The 22924-nt window shown below is 41.3% G+C and overlaps 1 protein-coding gene across 4 annotated transcripts in view; it reads right to left on the bottom strand.

Moving 5' to 3' along the window:
- Positions 1-22924, bottom strand: part of agap3 (ArfGAP with GTPase domain, ankyrin repeat and PH domain 3) — a 124243-nt gene that overhangs the window by 28914 nt on the left and 72405 nt on the right. For 3 of the 4 annotated variants that reach the window (XM_023270343.3, XM_035948236.2, XM_023270342.3), the window contains exons 9-13: positions 19630-19713; positions 14577-14681; positions 12671-12842; positions 6757-6906; positions 416-571 (exon numbers count right to left, since the gene is read on the bottom strand). In XM_023270343.3, coding sequence (XP_023126111.1) covers positions 416-571; positions 6757-6906; positions 12671-12842; positions 14577-14681; positions 19630-19713 — 667 coding nt within the window. Of the gene's footprint in view, positions 1-415; positions 572-6756; positions 6907-12670; positions 12843-14576; positions 14682-19629; positions 19714-20686; positions 21925-22924 lie in introns of those variants that run through there. The other variant, XM_023270348.3, reaches the window with a different exon arrangement.

Here is a 22924-nt window from a genome sequence, read left to right as displayed (position 1 = left end):
GTACATAGTTTTGGATTTGGGAGCATTATGCTGAGGTTTGTCCTTAATCTGTCCCAACTCTGTTTATGTGTTTGAGGCAACCAGTAACAGCAAAAAGTGCTAATTGTGCTTGGCTGGTAAGTACCAAGTTTACACAATGGAAAAGTAGTTGAAACACCGGTGGAATTTCATGCCGAGAAACATGAACTCACTGTGCAACCTGTCCTTTTCAGGACTTGTGTAGAAAGAAATCTGGGTCTCTACAATGGTAAGTAAATATTTTGCCAGTCAGACTCCTGAGCAGAACGTTTTTGGTATCTTGAGAAAGGTCCTTGTGACCAGATCGTCAACGTTTTAACAAATCAGTGCAGAGGAATTGTGTGTGTGCGAACCGACTTTTCTTTTCAGTTTCAGAAGTGATGTAACTTTTTCATACCTTCATTGCCAGCAGATAAGCCATCTGGCTTGGTGATGCCGGTGCTCTTTTTCCGTCTGTGTTTCTTGCGGTTGGCGTGTGGCGAAGGAGGTGGCTCAAGTTTCGGACTTGTTGCACTGCCCATGCTGGAGTTTGCAGGATCACTCATCCCATTGGCTGTTAAAACACACAAAAAGACAAAAACATTATATTTCATGAACATGAAATAAATATACCTGCTTTCTATACATTGACCATGCAGGTAATCTTAATGTTCATTGTCAGAGCTTTAGCTTGACAGCTATAGCTCTGAACTGTGGACAAACTTCATGTAGTGAAAAGAAAAGGACACCAAAGCAAATTCAGGTGATACAACAATCTTTCTTCAACAATTTGACTAGTTTTGAACCTCTTTAAATGCTCCTGTACCATTGATGGGTAATTGCTAGAAAAGTATTAGAGTCAACATATTCTAGTCAAGACTAAAATTCCATACAGAAGAAACAAATTAAGTTGATTTACCAGAAAAGCATGTAGAAAAATGACTCATAAGTGCAGAAATTTCTCTTAGATATAATGTGCAGTCATAAAAATTACACCTTGAATTTGACTTTATGAGTTATGTCATAACTTTTTGAGTTATGGCATAACCCAAAAAGTACAATAATAACAAAAAGTGTGTTTTGTCTGACTCTGTAAGCATCAACCGGAAAATTAGGGTGACCTTTAAAAAGAATTAAGGTTATTTATGTCATTTTTATGATGGTACATATTATATAGATAAAGAATTACAAAAAAACAAGTGTCTAGTTTAAAAATTGAAAATTGAAATTGAATAGAGTTTATGAAATATCTACTAAAATTTGCTTCGGGGTTATGCAATTCCATGTTGGCTCTGATTGGACAATAAGGAATTACCGTCAGACTTTAAATCCGTCTCCTAGTTATTGCATCAATTACACACAAGAGTATAAAATGTGGATGGATTTGAAATATTTAGAACTACTGCTTTGAAATTAAGTTGGCAGTTTCATTTCAGCTTGGTACATATGTATCTTTATCAGTGAGGAAAGGTGCAATAATTCTTGGGAAATCACACTGAGAATTAATAATGGATGACATTATTGAAAGCTTCATGGAAAGTAAAGGCAGACTTGTCACATCCTAATAATGTGTCTACAGGAGGAAGAGTTGAAAATGGCTCCAAAAGTAACTGTGTAACTCCAGCTTTAGACGGTGTGAACGACGGGTATGGGGCTATCAGTGAACAAATGGTTACCTAAGTTAGCCCGCGGCAGAGCTCTCTATATGACTGTCTGAGAGTGACAGGGGGCTAAGAGTCGGCTTTGTTTCTTGTAAGTGATTTTATAAATGTGATATTAACCTGTGCTACCGTTGGGCAAAGGGACAGGAGGGATGGGACGATAGGAGGGGGTTGTCAGCTTGCCATCTTTCTGATTTCCTGACATTTGACATCACTTTCACTTCTTTCCCCCTCCGGATGCCATTATGAATCTGGGAGTGGGGGCCAGGAGCCTGGGGGAAGCAGGGAGGGAGGGCCAGTAGATGGGCCCCATATTGCTCTCTTCTTACCACCCTGTGTGGTGCTGGCAGCCTCCTCCATTGTCTCCCATCAAAAGCTCATTGTAGTGTGGCAAACTCCATTCATTTCCCTGTGCACCGTCCCAGCCCCAGGGGTGGAGTGCAGGAGGACAAGGGGCTCAGGGATTATTGCTGTTGTCGTTGCCAGTTGCACATGCTATAATGTGCGGCGCTGTGCCATTAGCCAGTGTACAACATTAGGCCTAATTCGGTCATTACCTTTAGGGAGATGGGGCTGTCTTGGAGGAGTAAGATGGGCTCAGCAGGGGATTGAAGATGCTTACATGGGGGGAGAGTTGCAGCTCAGAGGGCCGGGGGATACACTGTTAAAGTGTGGGCAAAATGTAGCAGACAACACCTGAGACACGCATCGTTCTGTCTGTCCACGCCTTAGAAATGAATCTTGATGGGGGTCAGCGTATACAAACAAGAATGTCATTATTAAGAAAAATGAACAAATTCATTAAAACAGACTTTAATGTGTTTGATGAGGGAGCGTCCTTAAAGGCAGCATTAATATTTCGGCATGAATAGTAACGTGCGACTTGATAAATAATAACATTGATTATATGCCATCGCGTTAATAAACATAACATTGGTGCATGTGCTGGAGCACATATATGAAGCTCTCTGGTGCTTTGAATGGCAGCACGCAGCCACACATGTAGCAGCTCCTAGTCGAGGCGTCTGTTTCAATTTCCCTGCTCTCTTACAACAGCCCCCCTGAGACGAGTCATTAGCTGGCTCAGACAGCTGGGGGCACAGGGGTCCTCCGTGTGCCCCCCTCCTTCCACCCTCTGCTTCCTCCTCCCTCTCCATACCAGCGTCTGTCCCGCCAGCACAGCTCCGTATGGCGGGTGGAAGGCTCGAGCTCCAACCTGCCTCCAACGTGACAGCCAGCATTTGTTTAATGTCGCTTGAGGTTAAAGGGGAGGGCTGCCCCTCGGGGGCCCCGACCGTGTCATAAACACCTCTAATTATCAATTTCTGCCCCTAATGTTGTGGAAAATGACCCTGGTCCTGCTCATTCTGCACCTGAAACATCTACGCGGTGATACACCTCCCTTTGTTTGCACCCATCAGCCTTTAAGAAGTCTGTAATATAAAGGTATAGCTAAAGGATAAAACCACCATACACATCACTGAGCAACAATATCAAAGCACCTGAGACCAAACGGTTTTACACAAAGTCCCCGAGTGATTTTCAGCTCTAAACTATGCATGGCTAGTAAATTAAATTTCTTAAGCTGAGGATTATGAAGTTGAAACTGGACTGATTGTGAAAGTAGAGAATTCACTGTGGCATTATTAGCTAGCTGTTAGAGTGTATGAGGGCCATCAGGACCAAGCTGGGTAATGAAGCACACTGGGGACCAGGAGTCTCTTTACCACTCAGCCAAGATCACCTGGGCAGCAGAATAGGTATCCGCCTAACCTGTGATTACTGCGTATTACACTCCCACCACTGAGATGACAGTTTAAACATGCTTCAGAATGAAGGCTGCGGGTGAGACAAAGAGGGCGCTGCTAGCAGCTCCCTTTACAAACGCCACACTAGGAATGAATGGGAATGAAAAAGGGTGAGGGAGCGAGCAGCAGGGGGGAGGGTGAAGAGGACAGGGGGAGTCATTTCATTGTTATTCAAGAGGCTCTGGGTAAGGAGCACTATGATTCCGCCAGGCCCCTTGACATGGCAGCCCTGCCTGTCCTCAATCAAAGCCAACGGCTGCAATTAATGACAAAAATTAGAAACAATCACCGCCTCCCCCTTATTATCCTCAATTAGAGCGTACTAATCAAGGCCTGATCGCGCTCTGCTGCTCTCTCCAAACTAAATGTCAAACTTCATTACGGCCTAGCGTAGAAATCAAACTCCCCACATGCTATCACCCTCGCATCGGGAGGCCAAGGTATAAAACACAGTGCCACAGGAAAAGGCTATCTGTGCATTAAGTAACTGTGTGCTGATGTGCAAAACCAGAGGAGAAAAAGCACTTACATATAAATAAATTACCACAGTGCATAAGAGTTGAAACATTAATTTCAGAGACAATACTAGAGAATGACGCAAATCTTCCATGGATTATGACTTTACAACAAAGTAATTTAAATAGAATTCAATAATTTGTGTCAATTAGCACAACACTGCCACTATATAATGATGTTTCATTTTAAAAGGGAATTCGCAATTCACAATTATTTTCTGTTATTTTTTATTAATCTGCTGATTTTTTTCTTGATTAATCGATTTACTGTTTGTTCCATTAAATGGCATTAAATAATGTAAAATATCCATCACAATTTAAAAAAACCTCAGATGACACGTGATAGTTGCTTGTTTTGTCTGAACAAACATGTTAAAATATGAAGATATTCAATTTATTGTCTTACATGACAGACAAGCAAGAAATCTTAAAGAAAATTAATAAAATTCATTGGTAACTGACAATTATCACAAGAATTTACAATTAATGTTTGGCGATGGTCAGAGCTATGCCTTGACTAAATGTAACAGCACTAAGGTTGATTCTGAGGTTTCAAAAATCTTGCATTAAGACACTGTAGCATAATATCTCCTGTTATCCTTTTTTGCACATTAAAGCTGTGAACAAAGAAATCTAAATCTTCTGAAGATAGGAATGTTGCATTAATTATTGAAGAGCTCGTGGTGAACTCTGATCGGCAGTAATCTTCTGACTTTGGCAGTGTGACTTAAGTTGTTGTCATCAGCGAGCCTACCACATCACTCAGATGACTGCTTGAGCCTCTTGCTTTTAATTCAGGTTCAAAGATTGAGGTACACGAAGGAGAGCAGGATCTAAACAAGCATCCGGTGCATTAAGAATGAGTGTCTTTATGAATGCAAGCAATAGAAAAATTGGGTCGGGATTTAATCAAAAATCTGCGCTCAATATTCAAGAGATGTTACTACCTCTGCTTCTGCCTTTGCTCAATAGGTTTACAAATGAGGACATTCTTTAAATAATATGGAAATGGTTACCTGGCTAAGATGCCTTCATTCTCCAGTGAATCATCAATCTGCTGTTTTTGCATCTCAGAATCACTTTTTATGTTAACCTGCAACCTTCACCAAGGATAATGGAGTGATTGGGCTTGGTTCAAGTCAATTCAAATGGCAAAACATGAGCACCCGTCACTGTGGAACACCCTCTATTGATTATTGAAGACACATTAAGATGAAAGATAAGAGCGTTGCGTTTCAATCACGTTTATGCTTTCTGATAGTCCAGTCACACTTTTACACTACGGACGTATTCTGCTGCTTTTATTCTGATTCGTAAATTCTAAGGAGATACAAAAACCAGACGCTGAAAGTTTTTGAGCTGCAAAGACGCTGCTTTCAGTTGTACATTACAAGCATTTAACCGTCTGCACTGACTACGCACTGATTACAGCGACACTTGCCTTCTTGTAACATAATCTATCATTTGACACAACGTTTCTACTATTATTTTCAGCTCATTTGCCTCATTCGAGCTCATTTGTGGTTACCTTAAAAGTAGCATGAAAATAATTGAAGAAAATAGAATAATGGAGCGAAATTGTGGGTCTGATTTAGTTGAAGACTGGATGCTGGTTAATGAGCTATGTTAATACTGAAGGCTTTTCAGTTTACCAAACATGAAAATAGGAAATTGTAGCCTCTTTATTTCCACAGCGCAATGTTTAGGAAGTCGTATTTGTCCTTTTGCAGTTCGGCCGCGCGCATTCACAAGCATCTACTATGAAGCCCTTTTTTTCTCTCCCACACATCATAATACAGACGCAAACACGCTCTGTGGAAAAAGCTCACATACAAACAGCAACACAAAAATATTCAGCGAGTACACATACACAACACACACACAGTCCCGCTCATTTATTTGAGGACCCCACGAATCTAAGTAATTCTGCTTTGGGCATGCTGCTGATGGGAGACAGGGGTAGGGGGTGATGGAAGTGCCTGCGTCCAGGCAGAATTGATCGTTTGGCAGCTCCAAATGAGAGACAGGCTTGTCTGCGGAACCACGAGGGCCGTGCAGTTGGACTCCAGCAGCGCTCGTAAAGTGCGCTCTTTAAACTGCCGGGGCCCCTGGGAGCCCATGGGGAGGGGGGGAGCCGCCGCCGTGCTAATGAGAACTACCAGAGTGCAAACATGCATGGAAATGACTGTTATTCTGTTGATGTGCATTTAAGTGCTTTTTTACTGCCAACCACAAAGAGAGGGAAATAACTGGTGATGAATGGTACCCCCGAAAAGCATTCATTTCCCTCTTCGGAAGAAAAGAGAGGAAAACAGAAGAGGCGGTGGGGGGGGCAGAGAGTAAGATGGAAGGTAAAGACAGGATGGTTGAGGAGGGGGGGCAGGCACAGTGAATATATTATCTTACTTCACTCAAGTACAGTGACAGGGCGCGATGTGACAAGGAGGCAGTAAGTGGAGATGCATCGATGGCGGAAAGTTAACCTTCACCGTTCCTCTCCTCTGAACACGCTGCTTCTATCAGAGAGCAGCGGCAGAAAAAGGTCACAGCGATCACAGCTCTGATCACCTAATTATGAAAATGAGGCTTGTTTCACCTGTCTAAGAAACTCGAGAAATGGCAGCTCCATCACTTCGCACCTCCAGATCAGATCCCTTCACTTTGTTTGAATTCACCCCGGTCTTTGTGCTAATAACACGTGAACTTTGATTGCTCTGCTGATGATAAGGACTCGGGGAATGTAAGAGTGTGGAAAGCGAAGGCTGGAGGGCTTACGGGCGCCGCTGCTTGTACTGGTGTTGATGGCTTCATTCCACTGGTCGGCGCTGGACACGGAGAAGGAGCGCTGGTGCATGCCATCCTTACTGCCGCCAAACACCGAGCCGCCCGTCTGCAGGGAGGAACTGCTGTTGGAGTGGGGGGCGCCTGGAAAACAAGTGACAGACACGAGAAATTGAATACTGATTTCATGTGTTCTCTATAGCTGTTTGCATTCTTAGCCTGGCAGAAAAAAATCTGCAAAGAGGTGATAATGATGTAATTGAGTTAGCAATTTTAGGTAGTTTCTGCAGCATGGCAAAAGCTGCTGCCACCTTTTTTGTGCTCGTCTCTCTGTTAACCAACCCCCTTCACACAGACACACACACACAAAACTCTTCTCCCTCCGCCTCTGCCTCTAATTAGCCCTTAATTAACAAGATACACTCTGAACGCTAATTATCTCGCCTCATCCCTCTGACTGCCACATCGATCTCCACTGGCGTCAGCAGGCGTTCTCTCCCTAACTTCCAATCAGGCGAGCCGCGGACGCCTGGCTCTCTTTACTAATTCATGGGCTAGGCTGCGCCGTGTGGGGTCCTTCCCTCCTGTTCACAAGCAGTTGCTACAACGCATCCTAACTACTCTGAAAAACTCATCGATATGCTTCCAGTCATGTGAGGGGAATCAGATGAACTGCCAAAGCTGGAATTTGCACTGATTTTAATGGTATTTTTTTTTATTGCATTATAAAAATTCTAAAAATCCAAAACATAAGGATGTTTGTTAAAATTATGATTCAGTTATCATTAAACTAATAACAAAATATTCTATCTGGGCAATTTACAAATAAAAGAATTCAGTAATTCACAGCATTTTTGCTTTAAAACTCATACAGACTGTTAAACTACAGGGTAAAAATAATTCAATGTCAAATAGATATTGCTCTGACACTAAAAGGTTAAAATGACAGAGGTTCTGTTGTGGAAAACAACACCTTCCTCTGATTTTCTCGACAATGCTCTCTCGTCTTGCAGGTATCACACGTCAAGGCCTTTTATTCAATAATTACGAGAGAATATCAGTTTCTGATTGAGGTGACAATAACAGAAAATATAGTGTGTGGCTCGTGTGTAAAGTAAACTAAGCGGCACGGGTGCTTGTTAGGATAATATGTCCTACTCATTATCTAGAGTAATAAGTGTATCAAATTCACATAATCATGTCTAATTAGTATCAGTAATTATCTTGTTGGGCCCAGGAATATTAATCTTTGGGTCCCAGAGGGGAGGGAGCAGAATCGCAGCAAGAATGGGAGAGAGAGCGAGGGAATCATGCTGAGGAGCACCGACTAAATTAGCATGCTGAAATCAGAGCAGAGGAGGAGGAGGGGGAGGACGGGGGAAGAGGGGTGAGGAGGGGCCGGAGGGGGGAGAGAGTAGGAGAATTGAAAAGAAAACGTGAAACTTTGTTTTAGAAAAAGTGGCGGATGAATGGTACCTAAAATAAGCTCACGACTTGGAGAAAAAAAGGTTCTGATCGCAACTGAATTTAGAAAGTATTTATTAATGCGATTCGTATGAGACTGTACTACGTGGTTTTATCTCCAGTCATGACCTGATATTACAGATAAATGTTTGATTACCTCATTGTTGAAATGAACAGCAATTACCTAAACTGTTAAAGAATGACGTGTTTTAATGCTGAGAGTGAAGTTTGACTTTTTGACACCTTACAAAAGACAAGAAAAAAAACGTTAGGTAACGACATGGCAACTTCGATTGATATTTAAAATTCAACAATCATGTCTAATTGTCAAATTGGATGCTAATGATTAATGAATTATACATGGCTGTATCCATTAGTCCCCAGAGACCACTCCTGCATAAAGGGGAGGATAATGTAATTACAGTGGAGAAATAATCAGCTTGTGGCATTAAAAGAGCACTGTATTCACAGCTCCAGCCAGGCCCGACTCCAGCACATTCTACACATTAGCAGTGGCGCTACGGTGGACCGACACTGATCAACATGGAGACTGCCAACTGAGGTCTGAAGCATTAATACTGAACTGTCAACTTCATGACAGCGATGTCAGTGTCAAATAAAAATACATCACGTATCGCTACATTTTAATGTATTACATTTTGAGAAAAACAAAATATTAAAATAGGTTTTGTCAATTACATTACATTTTGTGAAACTTTAATTTGAGGCCCCATTCTGTTCAGTCTATTGAAGAGAAAATGAAAAACACAGCAGTGTTCCAGCCATTTACTTGGAAACTGTATGAAACCAAGACAATGTCGCAAAGTAACTAAATTTATATCTACTACATTTACTCAATTACTGTGCTGTACTGTGCTACAATTATAAGGCCACACTGTATTTGAATTTTTTCAACTTTACAGTTCTACATCTCTACTTTCAGGGTGGTAATATTGCACTTTTACTCAACTGTATTTATCTGGCAGCTGCAGCTAATTATCAAATTAAAATTGTGATAATAATATATTTTTAATAGAGAACAACCAAACATGATAAAGTCATAAAAAAATTTCTCACCCCGGTCTTACTACAACATTAAAAATCTTATTATGTTTTTATGCATCAGTAATAATTACAATTTAATTGTATTAGAATTAATAACACTGACTGCCATCACTCTGCTGCTTGATGATAGTAACTGTAATAGAGTATTTCTGCATTATAGTATAACTACTTTTACTTGACTAAAATCGCTAAATATGTTTACTGCTGTATCTAGATAGTAAATAAAAAAAGAAACATTAGCACCAACATGTTGTTAGATGGACACTTCTAAAAAGAAACAGTTTCATGTTCATTGCCTTCCAAAATTAAGGAACTCGTAAAAGTACAAAAACCCCATTGCGGGCTGTATTGTCATGTGTATAAAGAGACAACAAAAGCCATATAGTGTGTACTGCAGGCTATCCGGGGCTGGGGTGTTAAGTAGAGTCGATGGATTAGCGGGGAGCAGCTCTGCCTTGCTTCTCATTTCTCTTTAGGCCGGGCCGTCAGTGGGCTGATGAGCCGTGACGAGGCCTGACCCCTCCGTGGAGTTGTTGCCATTATGTACAAGTAGTGAGATAATGAAGCATTCATGCTAATGTGGGCCGGGCAACACATCATCTGCGGCTGTGTAATCCACCACCATCATCACGACCAACGCCCAGATGTCCCCCTCCACCTCTCAAACTGCTGCTTCTGCTGCTGCTTCCAGTCCATTACAAGTCACTCAAACATACTTGTGTATTTAATAACATCTTTTCACAATCTGTGTGCAAGAAACTAACTTTAAGATATTTACTTGAACCCTTGTGTATGGCAGTGCGGCCTATTTTCCATTTGGAAATTTACAGGCTTTTTTACGTTTATGATGTATCCTTGAATTGTCAGTGGGTGCTTGCGTACATTTACAGCTCACAAATGAAGACAGAAATATTTCTAGACAAAACAGATCTAAACGCAATGTATTAACTGTATCAGTCTTTCCCAGGGTGTCCTTCTGCATGGTCATGGAGAATGGAAGTAGATTTACTGAAACATTATTCACTTTTGTATAAATAAGAGTGTGAAATAACAGTGTTCAATCAGTTCAACTAAACTATTCTCAACGTGACGGGGTTGAGGGATTCAGAATCAAGCCATTGCTCCACAGTACTGACAACAGGCCACGTTAAGGCCTTAAAAGAAGATGTGATGCAGGTGCTGGTAGAGTCTGCCGGTCAGCGAATATGTGGCTATTTGGTTATGGGCTGGAAGCAAATTGTGGCGCAGAGTCAGGACGGAATGAGCTAAACACTTTCTGGAAATCTCCACCTCTTCCCCGTGGAGGCAGAGCAGAGAGCGTCTCTCCCACAGGATTGATTAAAAGTGACTGGGCCCATTAATACTTTGATACAATGTATCTGTCGCTGGTGACACGGCAGGACGCATGTTAACAGGGAGGATCATATTTAAAATGGTTCCGCTCAGCACCCAGCAAAGGAATTAAACCTGGCCGCTTGGCACACTTGCGGGCGCATGCGTTCTCACATTTACTCTCTGTCTTCTCAACCTCTCCTCTTCATCTTCCCATCTCCCCCATTCACTCCGCCCCTCCTTCTCTCCGTCGCTATCCCTCTTCTCCCAGTGATTATAAAGGTCTTTAGATCTAAGGAATGAATGAATTACCAAAGGCAAAGACAAGGCTTGTGATTTGGACGCCGTGAATGAAAAATTACCCCTTTGTTCCCTTCATCAATTGCATGTCTAATGAAATCAAAATCCCGATCGCATAATCAGAAGAGGGTCCTCCACCCGGAGAGAGACCTGATGTGATTTGTAACCTTTCTTTTCCTAAGTGGAGATTAAGGCAAATCTCCCTCACATTGTTCCCTGATGCAGAAATGGATGGCAACTGAAAATCTTGGGAATTTGTCATTGAGGAGTCTTCTTTATGAGAAGCGCATCGGGAGAAAACAACATTGTCTGGTTAAAAAGAAAATTAAGTGAAAAAAACAAAACAAAATCCATTGGATGGGGTTTTACCAAAACCTTCTCTAGCCTGTTTTTCACGGCCCTTTGTCTGCCCTGATGACTCCCCTCAACCCAGCACTCAAGGTGAACAGTCTGTGGAATGAAACAACCTCGATCTCGTGTCCTGTGCTCTGTAAACTCCTACATCTTTCAGCTTTTGACGGATTAACCTGTTCACACACCTTGGCCATGTACAGCAGTAACCTGCCAGGACAGTCCTAACGGTCCCTGCTGACCTGTTTCTGGCACTGAACTCACTCTCAGCCGGTTAGCTTTAGCCTGACGGATGGAAACACTGTGCCCATTTTACAGCTGATGAAGGACCCCGCCTCCCTCCGGGGATCACTTCGCTAATTAGTATTAATTACTCTTAATCCTAACCCCTAAATCCAATCACTGGCTTCCCCTCTATACGCCTGCCAGACTCCCAGCAGCCTCCGGTGGTGGAGCTCGCTAGGAGAGGAGCTCTATTTTTAAATTTGAAGGTGGAGAAACCCTGGCACGATGCTCAGGACCAAAGCGGTTTTTTGTTGCTATGACCTCGCTTACCACAGAGGATGGAAAATAACTAGGTCAGTGTCACAGTCACTTAATAGCCAGGATAAACAAACCCTCTATTTTTGTAATATTGCTCCATAAACACAACTGTGATGTTTAAACACAATCTTAAATTCCCTGTTTAGTAACCTGTAGTATTAATAGATTTGTCATAGATGCTCATTAAGTCATCATTGTGTGTACTCTGAGGCAGCTAATTTGCATGAAAGAAACATACAGAAAGTAGATAATTAACCTGTTGGGAGACATTTATATGACTAATCACAAACAGAGGACAGTATAAAATTTGTAATAAAAAGCTCATTGAGTGATTTGTTGTGTCTTTTAGGTAGTGCTGGAAATACATAACTGATTACCTACCAGGTCCATATTTTGAATTTATCAGTTTAAGTGGGCATTATTATTATGTGATATTAACTTCAGAATTATAGCTGCAAATGAAGCTTATTTTTATTACTACATTCAGCGGAGATTATCTTCTTGATTGGTTGATGAATTGTTTTGTTTGAAAAGTAGTCAGTGACTGTAACACATTCTTTATTCTATTTTCAAATTGCTTGTTTGGGCAAACAACTATAAAATATTGAGTTTGCAGTGATATAAAAGAGAATTATAGAAAACTGCAACATTTTAAAGCTTGAAGCATCAAATGTATGTCTCAAATGATTCAGTAATTATCGAAATTGTGACAAATTTTCTGTCAGTTCGTGAATCAAGCTTGTTTCAGTTCTAGTCAGATGATAGAAAATAATGTCTGTTAAAAATGAAAACTGGAAAAGAAGCACAGTTTCACTAATCTGGCCTTGAGACTTAATGACTCAGGGATTCGAACCTGTGTTTCCGATGCCCAGCTGCAAGGTGCTGCGGTCCTTGGTCAGCCCGTTGGTTTTGGGACTGGCGGTGGGGGCGACGGTGGCCACAGCTCTGGGTGGTCGCTTCCCAGGAACCTTCACTGTTGTCCTCAGCAAGTCAATCTCTTTTCCATGCACATTCTGCATGTAGTCCTACAGAAAGTTACAAATAAGAACATGACAGCAGTGAGCAGCCCATACTAGCAAGAGTCTGAATATTTCTAAATATATGGCTCAGTTCAGGTACTTGATTACACACAGTGGACCAACAAGAATCCAGGAATTATGGAAGAAAAACAAATTAAAAGACTATTCAATTTCCATCCCCATTAGTCACAACCCATCTTAGACCTTCCACTAAGGGTGTGTGATAGTGGAAAAATGATTGTAAAGCCATTATACATCACCTGTGCCCACGCCGTCTCTCCAAATAGCGAGATGTTAGGCTTAATGAATGCAAACTGTCTCATTCCCTTTCAATTTGGCCATTTGATTTGGTTTAAAGCGACTACCGCCCAAATGTGGGAAGCCAAGGTGAAAATCATTGGGCTCAGCAGAAAAAGACCCAGATAGAGGCGAGCTCGGCCTTTGCCGTCCCCCCACCGGCTCCTCTGCTTTATTACCGTGTCATAAAGCACTCATTTCTTTCCCAAGCCTCCTCGCTAATTACCCAGTGAGCGCTCTCATTTCATTTTATTGCTGGAATTAACAGCCAGATCGAAGCGTGCAAAGCTATTAAGATGTGTGATTAAGCCACATTCAATTAGTTTCTACAAACAATTTAATTGATGTAGCAGATAGAATTAACAGAAGGTGATTGTGTGGATGGCTTGGCTGACTGCGAAATTAAAGGTTCCCCTCTTCCACTCTCAGACTGCCTCCCTCCCTCTCTCCTTTCCTCAATCTCCCTCTTCCCCTTTTTCCTTTCTTACTCCTTCTCTGCTCCACTGCTCAAAATGAGCTTGAGCTGTTACCCTGCTAATGTAACTGTCTGCCTTATTTCACCTCCCTGTGTAAGTCAACAGATTCATAGATTCATAGATTGCCCCGATGACCTGTAATAGCTGTAATGATCAAGAGATAGCCTGTTCAGTCAATTACATACATCACTGTAGCCCGGCACTGCTCGACTAATAAGTGCTTGTAAATTAAACCACTAACACACTGTCAGTGCAACAAGGCCACACACAAGGTTCAAGTCTAACTATTGGGCTGCTTTTCAAAGTTTGAGCTGTCTCATTAGATACAAGACGCTGCAAATACCTTTCATTTCTACGCGGCCAAATGATCTAGACATCCCAAACACAGGACTGGAAGAATCAGAGAGTGATGGAGGGAATCGGAGGGCAAAGACGGGCATTTCTGAGTGTAGCACCGGGCTCCTGAGCTGTCTGCTGCCAGCCAGCCGAGTGTTTAAGAGGTATTAGCGGCCCAGCGGGATTGTGACAAAGATGGATGTGGGAGGCTGGTCAGGCTCTGCTGCCATGCGGCGAGAACCATTATAAATACAAGCCAGCGTGGAGTCTGGGCGCGGCGGGAACGCAGCAGCACAGCCATGTCTCCATTAGCCAGCACCATGGATGGGCACCACAGGGTGGGCCGAGATGACCACTAGGGTACCCTGTTTTTTAATACGAAGCTTCCAGTCCCAGGGTTAGTTAATATGGCCATTATATACAGCAGTAAGTGTCTGTAGATATCATGGACGCTTGTAATCCAGTTCTCTAGAGCAATGGTGGTAAATGTAATCGCATCAAGAGAATCGTGCTCAGCGGTGGAACGAGTCCTATGTTAAAACCTCCAGCAGCACCCTCGAGTACAAACAGTGGTGTAACAAACCCATAAAGCCAATTGGAAAAGGAACGGGAAGGGGGGGTTGAGACTTACATGTAAACTGGGGTGGTAAGTGAGGACGCCATTATCACACAGTGTGACATATTTCTTTTTCCACTCCTTGTTGAGGGATTTGCCACTTCGCTTCAGAAGGATTCCCTGTAAGAGACAAGGCATCACGGTGAGCATATGCTCTTCTCAAAGCAGCATGGTCGATGATGTGAGCCATTATGGATGTTAAATACCATAAAAACAGTGTTATTATTGTTATTGCAGATTTTTATGGTGGTTGCATGGAGCATTTTCTTTGCAGTACACCATAAAGCAAACAAACATTGTGTTAAGTGAAAATTATGAAACAGTACGGAAGCAATTATACATAACAATATGAAAACAAGACAGTAATTGCAATTTATCTCTTAATTGTTCTGCTTGTGTTATAGTTTGATGGCTGACAGGTTTAATGATTTGTTAGTTTTTCTTTTGTAACCATTTGAACCTCCAAAGTTGGCCAAGTTCCTCTGGCAAAGGGGCCATTCAGAAACGGAGACAATCCAATTTGCCAGACCTCCTCCCTGCATTCATACACATAACTTGCTGAACTCTGGAAGACCCCTCAATCCTGGGATTAGAGAGTGTGATCTCCTTTCTTCAAAGCCCACTCGGCTTTTATTCTATTCTACTTTATCTTCTGGGGCCTTTTAGTGCCTTGGATGGTTTCCTTATCTGTTGAGTAAATCCACTGGTAAACAATGCAGTTCCTCTGCTGGAGGTGACCAAACGCTGCTGAGTGCAAGGGCCAGGAGGCTCTCTGGGGTTAAATAGCGAGGAGGGGCCCGCTTAATTAGGGGATTAAGCCGGGGCAATGTTTGTGCTTTTACAGCCAGGCCCCATGTGTGTGTATGTGAGGTGAAATGGGGGGTCAAAGGGGTGGTGTTTTGCTAGCCAGGACCATCCTGCAGGCTTTAATCCTGATTAACACATCAGGAAGAGCTGACCCTCGGTGACCTGGGCACCAGGCTGTTAGCCGACAATCATCCTAATCCGAACCCCGATTCATCTGAAGGGGCAAGTTCTGACTGTCGGCTGCATGCTGGGACTCAAGAATACAGGCTGCTTCAGTTCTTATCAATTCATCTATTTGTTTGTAGCATCTCACTGTAGCAGGACACAAATACACTCCAGTAAATCTAAAATATTTGTAGATGTTGTCCAAAAATGACATATATATGCATACACACTACCGTTCAAAAGCTTGGGGTGACCCAGGCAATTTCATGTTTTCCATGAAAACTCACACTTTTATTCATGTCCTAAAATAACTGCACAAGGGTTTTCTAATAATAAATTATCCTTTCAACACCATTAGCTAACACAATGTAGCATTAGAACACAGGAGTGATGGTTGCTGGAAATGTTCCTCTGTACCCCTATGGAGATATTCCATTAAAAATCAGCTGTTTCCAGCTAGAATAGTCATTTACCACATTAACAATGTATAGACTGTATCTCTGATTAATTTAATGTTATCTTCATTGAAAAAATTCAGTTTTCTTTCAAAAATAAGGACACTTCGAAGTGACCCCAAACTTTTGAAGGGTAGTGTATATTTTTTTCTAAATCAAAGTTAAGATCACAGACAAAACACACTACCATGAGCATAAAGCGTTGCTGAAGCTTAATAAGTTTAGCTTTTTTAACTTGTCAGATAAAAGCAATCAACAGTCTATTAGTACAACTTGTTGAATTTTGCAATAAAACTAAGAAGCCCTAAAACTCTGTTATATTTGTGTGAAAAATGAGAAGCAAGAGCCGGCACACATTTTCTTCAACCTGTTATTTATGAATCACTGAAAGCCTTTTGGTTAACTATTTTGTACCTATTGATACTTGTGATGATTTTTCAGGAAGAAACATTGTGTTCTTTAATCGACAAGTTGCTGACTGCCCAGACTCTTTCTCAATTTAGTCAATAAAAGAACTGTAAACACTTTTTAAATGGCTCTCTAATCATACAAAGTAAATGATCCAGTCAGTGGCCCTCCGGCAACTTTATAATGCATGTTTTACAAGCAAATATGTTGCTCATCTCGCTGCCTTACTGAAGCATACACAAATCTATACGCGCAATCAGTGCGGCGCTTCATATTATTTATCAGAGCTGTGAAGCAGATCAATAAAGATACTTAGACAATTATATGAAAATCCACACGCACGCGCTCATTTTTCTGTGGCTTTATTTGAACAGTTGCCCATTACGACTGTGATACATATCATTCACAGAGCATATCAATTTCAGTAATTGGAAGGCTGACATATGATTTGAGATAATTTATCATAATGGCTCTATCGTTTGCCACACTGGACTCGACGGTGTGGTCTTTATGGGATAGTTTGAGGGATCAAAAGGCAACATGTGTGGAGTCCCATGCTTACACACACACACACACACACACACACACACACACACACACACACACACACACACACACACACACACACACACACACACACACACACACACACACACACACACACACACACACACACAAAGACGAGTGCGTTGAAGCCTGCGCGACACAAGGAAACAGGCCGATCGTCGGACGCGCTTTCTGTTTCCACACAATTGTCATATCTACACACAGGAGATAGTGTCTTTCTCTTCTTTTGTCAGGCGAACCAGGAGAAAAGCTGCATCCTGCCACTGTGGCTGACTGATAGGCCGGCCCTTTGTGACACGCCAGGGGAGAAAAAGTGTGTGTTGCGTGTGTGCGCGTGTGTGTGTGTGTGTGTGTGTGTGTGTGTGTGTGTGTGTGTGTGTTGGGTGGAGTGGGAGGTTCTGTGATGGGGCAAGAATGCGATCGGTGGCGAATAGGTGTTACCCTCACTCACTGTTTTTATAGTTGACAGGCAGGGGTTTGGGGGGTGGGGGTATGCAGTTTGTAATTTGGCCTGATGGGGTGAGAGGGGGTGAGGAGGAGGGAGGGGAGGTGTGGGGGGTTTTGGTGGTAATTAAGCCCACATTGATACTTTGATCTCCTTGATTGTGCATTTGACTGACCTGGAGATCAGCTCCTCACGCTAACACCTCCCCCCACCTCCAACCCTCCCAGCACATCTGTAGCCAAACTGCTCCCCCCTCTAAAGAATCCTTTGTAGATAAAGAAAGAGGGGGGTTTAAATCTTGTCAAAAGTTGCCGAGGTACTGCCATGAAATTGGCGCTGAACTTTAGATGGGAACTCCCGGTGATGTACTGTATACGAATACGAATCATCAAGTATTAAACCCTATGTTGGTTCTGGAGGCATCTTTAATCATCTTCAAGGTGATGTACACAAACACAGCCATAATTTAAACTGATGCAGAAGAAACGCAACATCTCTCCTTTTTCTTTCTCTTTTTAACATTTTCAATATCATAAAACGTTTTATCAATCACATAACCATCTACCATCACCCACAGGTAGGTCATCTGATAGATAGTGTAGCTCTTAAAAACACAAAGCGGTATTTTCTGATTGAGCGAGGCAGCTCGGAAGCGTCACCCTGTCATTATGGCAGCCGGACCAAAGCCTTGGCAATTTTCCTCTACGGGGAATTAGGAGGACTGGCTCAACATTTTCAAAAGCAGGACATTATCTTCTATCACTTGCAGGTAAGGAGGATAATACAAGGATGCTGACCCATTTTCAAAAGCTCTCATATAATCATGAGTGATTACTAATCAATGTGTCAATTACTTGTCCTTGAGTTATAGCCAGAGCTTTAGAAATGATCCTTACTCAGACGCTTAATTCACTGATCACTACTTTATAAACGGTGCTGTTTACTTCAACGTGTAAATACATAAGAAGGAATATGAGTGTGGAATTTAAAAAAAAAAAAATCACATCAAATGCTAATAAATTCATTGAAAAAGAATAAAACCAATCAAAAATGAAGCTAAAATGTGTGGAGATGTGAAGAGAATTGAACAACCACTGCGTTGTCAGTTAACTGTGTAGCATTTTCTAGATTATGAAATTACTTCAAAAACAAATTGTCAGCATGAAGAAAATGAAGTCTATTAGAAAATCTGATGAAATTGTCAACTGATTATGGCTGTCTACGTTGATTATATGGATTTACATGAATGAACTTTGATGCAAAAATTCTACCTGCGCAAATTAGACACAATAATAGCAATAACACTTTCACTACAGTGAAATGTTTTTATTTTAATAGTGTAATCCACGATTCAAATGTAGGACCATTGTGAATGTTTATCGCAGGACTGGAATCATCCACTTCCAAACTGATTGGCACATTAAATACATGAACAAACACTGGAAGATAGAAGTCTAAACATTTGGTTTGCTTTATGGTGTCTGGTGATACGTTTGTTTGCGTTGGTAGATTTTGAAAAATCACAAAGCAGGAATATATTTCCAGTGACGGACAGTTGAGAAAACACAACATGATTATTCTCATTATCCAAAACACGCGTCTTTTTCTAAACAAGCATATTTATGCAATTTATGATGTCAGAAACAAACAAGTTGTGCTTTCAACATTTTAAAAACTAAACATTCTACATATTATAAGCCTATATAGACTACCAGCCAAACGTTTGGACACACCTTCTCATTCAACGGCTTTTATTTAATTATTTTCTATATTGCAGATTAATGCTGAAGACATCAAAACTATAAAAGAATACATATGCAATCATGTTGTAAACAAAAAACTGTTAATCTTCAGTATTAATCTACAATGTAGGAAATAATACAAACACCTAAAAAGCATTGAATGAGAAGGTGTGTCCAAACTTTTGACCCGTAGTGTATTTTTAACTTGATGTGTGATTTAGACAAATGGGTCATAACTTAGCAGTAGGGGCCAGTAATTTTGTTCTAGCGTTGGGGCATTTGTTTTGTTGCATTGTGTTGCCATCTAGTGGTGAAATTACCACACGACTGTGCTCGAATCACAGATTTTCCTTGTTAATAACTTTATATGGCTGCATATGGACGTTTAATAGAGAACATCATCTCCCAACACAAAAAGGAATCATACTTACCCAAGGAACTGTGGGAAAAGTAGAAAAAAGGTTCATAAAACTGCTTACCTGTTTGATAGGTATGGCCCTTCCACTGCCTATGCTGTCTGTTTTACTGTCAACGCTCTTTGCCTGTTCACTGGCTTTCCGTGACTGCAAGAAAACAAGAAAGTCAGTCAGAAACTGAGGCGTCACATTGAGGACGAGGCAGAGTGGGAGTTGCTGGGCGTGAGGTGAGTTTTGGGGTGTGCGTTGGGGAGTGTGTGTGTTTGTGTGTGTGTGTGTGAGTGAGGGAGAGAGACTGGGGGTCAGAGGGGGAGGTGAGGGGTTGGTGTTTTTGAGGCATTTGCAGTATTTTGTGGAGAAACTCGGCGTTGCAAAATAAAAATTTAAAAAAGAAGCTCCAAATGAACAGACAAGCAGACCAGCGGAACAAACAGCAGTAACACCGACGTGCAAGTTAAAAAAGAAAAAATTAAAAAAGAGACCAAACCAAGACCACACTAGACACATCTCAACACAGAGGAGACCAAGGACGACCACACATTGAGTCATGACTCAGCCCTGAAACCCTTTGTGGGGGGGGATCCTTTCCTCTGTTTGAGACCCAGAGCAGGCCCTTAGCGGACCTGCAGACCAACTGCTGCTCTACCCAGTGTTGGATCAGCTGAGCCTTTCGCATAGTCACAATGGCTTTTGTAGCATGATAAATATGTTAAAATTCATAACAGGTTAGAGAGGAGAGAAGGGAAAATGGTTATTTGAAAGAAGGCTTTGGTACAAGTAGGTTCCTCCAACTTTCTACCTGCAAAACCTGGTAGGACACAAAATCTATTTGCAAATGTCAAACACTTTAAGGGTCAGAGAGGTTAAAAAAAACCCAACAAAAAACCCCGATATTAACGTTTCTGGTTGTGCCTGTGGAGGGAAAATGGTTAGACAGTGAATTTTGCTTTACATGAAAATAAATCATTGAATCAAAACCTTCCCACCCCAACACAAATAAAGAGATGAGGTACAGGCAGGGACAGACATGAGTGTGTATGGTCTCACTCAGAACATGAGAAATGTCCAGTCACCAATGGAGAAGAGGTAGAGTCTGACTTCAAGTAAACCAACTCTGGTGTTTATATTTTTTCCAACATTTTATTTTTTTATGATGACTTGTTTAGCTTCTATACAGACACCATACAAAGCAAGTCACAAATTCACTTCAAAATATTCAACAGATTGAGCCAAACATTGCAGTTCCCACAAAATATAGGATGGACAATAAAGGCATTATTTCATATATTCCTTATATGTATGTACTTTTTATAGAGTACCATTGTAAATAAAATACAATACAAGATATACAGCAGTCTATATTTTCGTCAATCCGTTCATGATAGAAAAGCGATTATGCACGAGTTCATAATCTCTGTACCAAACCTAAAGTGAGGAAATGAAAATAAATAAATAAATGAATTCAAATAAACAACTGAATGTGCAAAAATAAATAACTTAAAATAAATAAAGAAAAGCAGTTGTTAAGTTTAACTACATTCATACAAGTCGGTGCAACCCAGTTTCATTTATTGGCAACTTTCAGTATAATATCCCTCTGTAATACTTCCACACCCTGATGATCTACGCTAAGTTTTATGAAGGCCTTCATAAAATTCCCCCAAATTACTCTATTCTAAAATACCTGTATGAAAATACATTTATACCACATTTTCAGTTCCATTCATTACTTCAATATGCCCTGGAAAATAAGGTTGAATCAAATAAAAACAGACCAAATGAATGTAGGAAAATCTAAAAGGAAGAACAAAAAAAAAAACAACTTGGCACCTCTAGTCCTTGAGTCCTCATTTATGGCAAAAGGCAGTGTGATGTCATGTTAAGGAAACGTCGTGTCCTTTGGGTGGCTGGATAACAGTTCCAAGAGTGACTTGACTGTACAGCGTGTTTTTGTATGGTGTGTCTGAATGAGAGTGAGGGGCTTTGGGGGTGTAGGGGGGCGGGGGCAGGGCAAGGGGTGGATGGGGGCATTTCCAGAAGAGTCCCTACAGTCTGTCTCACTTCGTGATAATTGACAGTCTACTTTGAGCGCACTCACGCACTCAAATGGACTCGACTTTAGGTTGCGCACAACACAGAGTCCTATGGTTTCCATAAGTTCTATGCATTACCCTAAATGCCATAAAGCACTGAGGGTAAAGCAGCGACGAGCTGTAAGTCCTCAAACAATAATCTCCTCTCTATCAGGATTGGCAAAGCAGGGGGACTCTTTATTTTTTTAACCATCATGCTCTTCTAATTCGGAAGGAGTTGGAAAGCCCTTTTTGTTGAAGAAAGGTTGGAAACAGAAGCACAAATCTGCAAATATTAAAAAACAGTGTCAAATGGTTAAATTTTTTTTTATTGTCATTTTGTTTATGTTTTGTTTCATACGTGGAGATCCATTAACAAGTTAAGGGACTAAAACATGAAATGGGGAACACTGAATGGCAGACATTAATAAATGGGTTGAATGAATGGGATGAATTAAGTATAAAAAATGCCATAATATCTATCTAAATTCCTAAACAGTGTGCTTTTCAACACAGAAAGGGACAGACGGCCTGAAGACTTCAGGAAACCACAGACAGATTACAAAACAGATCGTTTAGAGTTATTGGCCATGGAAGCACTAGGAAAGAATAACGTGTACTGTGCTGACACCTAGTGGCCGACGACAGTTATGGTCAAAACTGGCTTGAAATGATTGTGGTTGGTGGAATTGATTTGTGTGGGGGGTGAAAAGACGGAGTGATAAGATCTTCTGATGTAAAGCTTTGAGTTTAAATCATTTACTTATGTAATTCTTTAAAAAGGATTCATCTCTTCCAAGGGGCTTTTTCAAATACACTATATCTGATGTTTTTGGAGCCAGATTAAATTTGGGCCAATGATCTGAACCCAAAAATAATTTGTTGCACTCTCCAAAACTCGAAAAACTTACAAAGGATTTTTGGTCATTTCAAGAGTCCCAATGCCGGTGCCATGAATGTGACATTTGTTGCTTTTATCTCTGATTCGTAACTGGACTGGATCTCGCATGTAATAACTGAAGAGAGTCTGATACGGATCTGTCAGAACTTGTCTACAAATGACATTAAGGCATATTTTCTTTCATTGAGTACTTCTCTTGAAATCTCAAAATCAGCAGAAAGTAAACTACTTACAGGAGTGTGGCTGGAAAACGTGAACGGCAACCTGCCATCTGTCAGTGTCTCGCAGGATTTTTAGAGAACTGGTAACACAGAGGTCATTTTATTTTGAAAATGGACAAAGCTAGGAAAAGGGACATCCTCGACGTTGTAGCTGTTGTGTTGAT

The sequence above is a fragment of the Amphiprion ocellaris genome, chromosome 10 (genome assembly GCF_022539595.1).
Source record: "Amphiprion ocellaris isolate individual 3 ecotype Okinawa chromosome 10, ASM2253959v1, whole genome shotgun sequence".
NCBI classification, from domain to species: Eukaryota; Metazoa; Chordata; class Actinopteri; family Pomacentridae; genus Amphiprion; species Amphiprion ocellaris.
The sequence above is the reverse complement of the archived record's forward strand: the minus strand, read 5'-3'. Positions and strand labels throughout refer to the sequence as shown.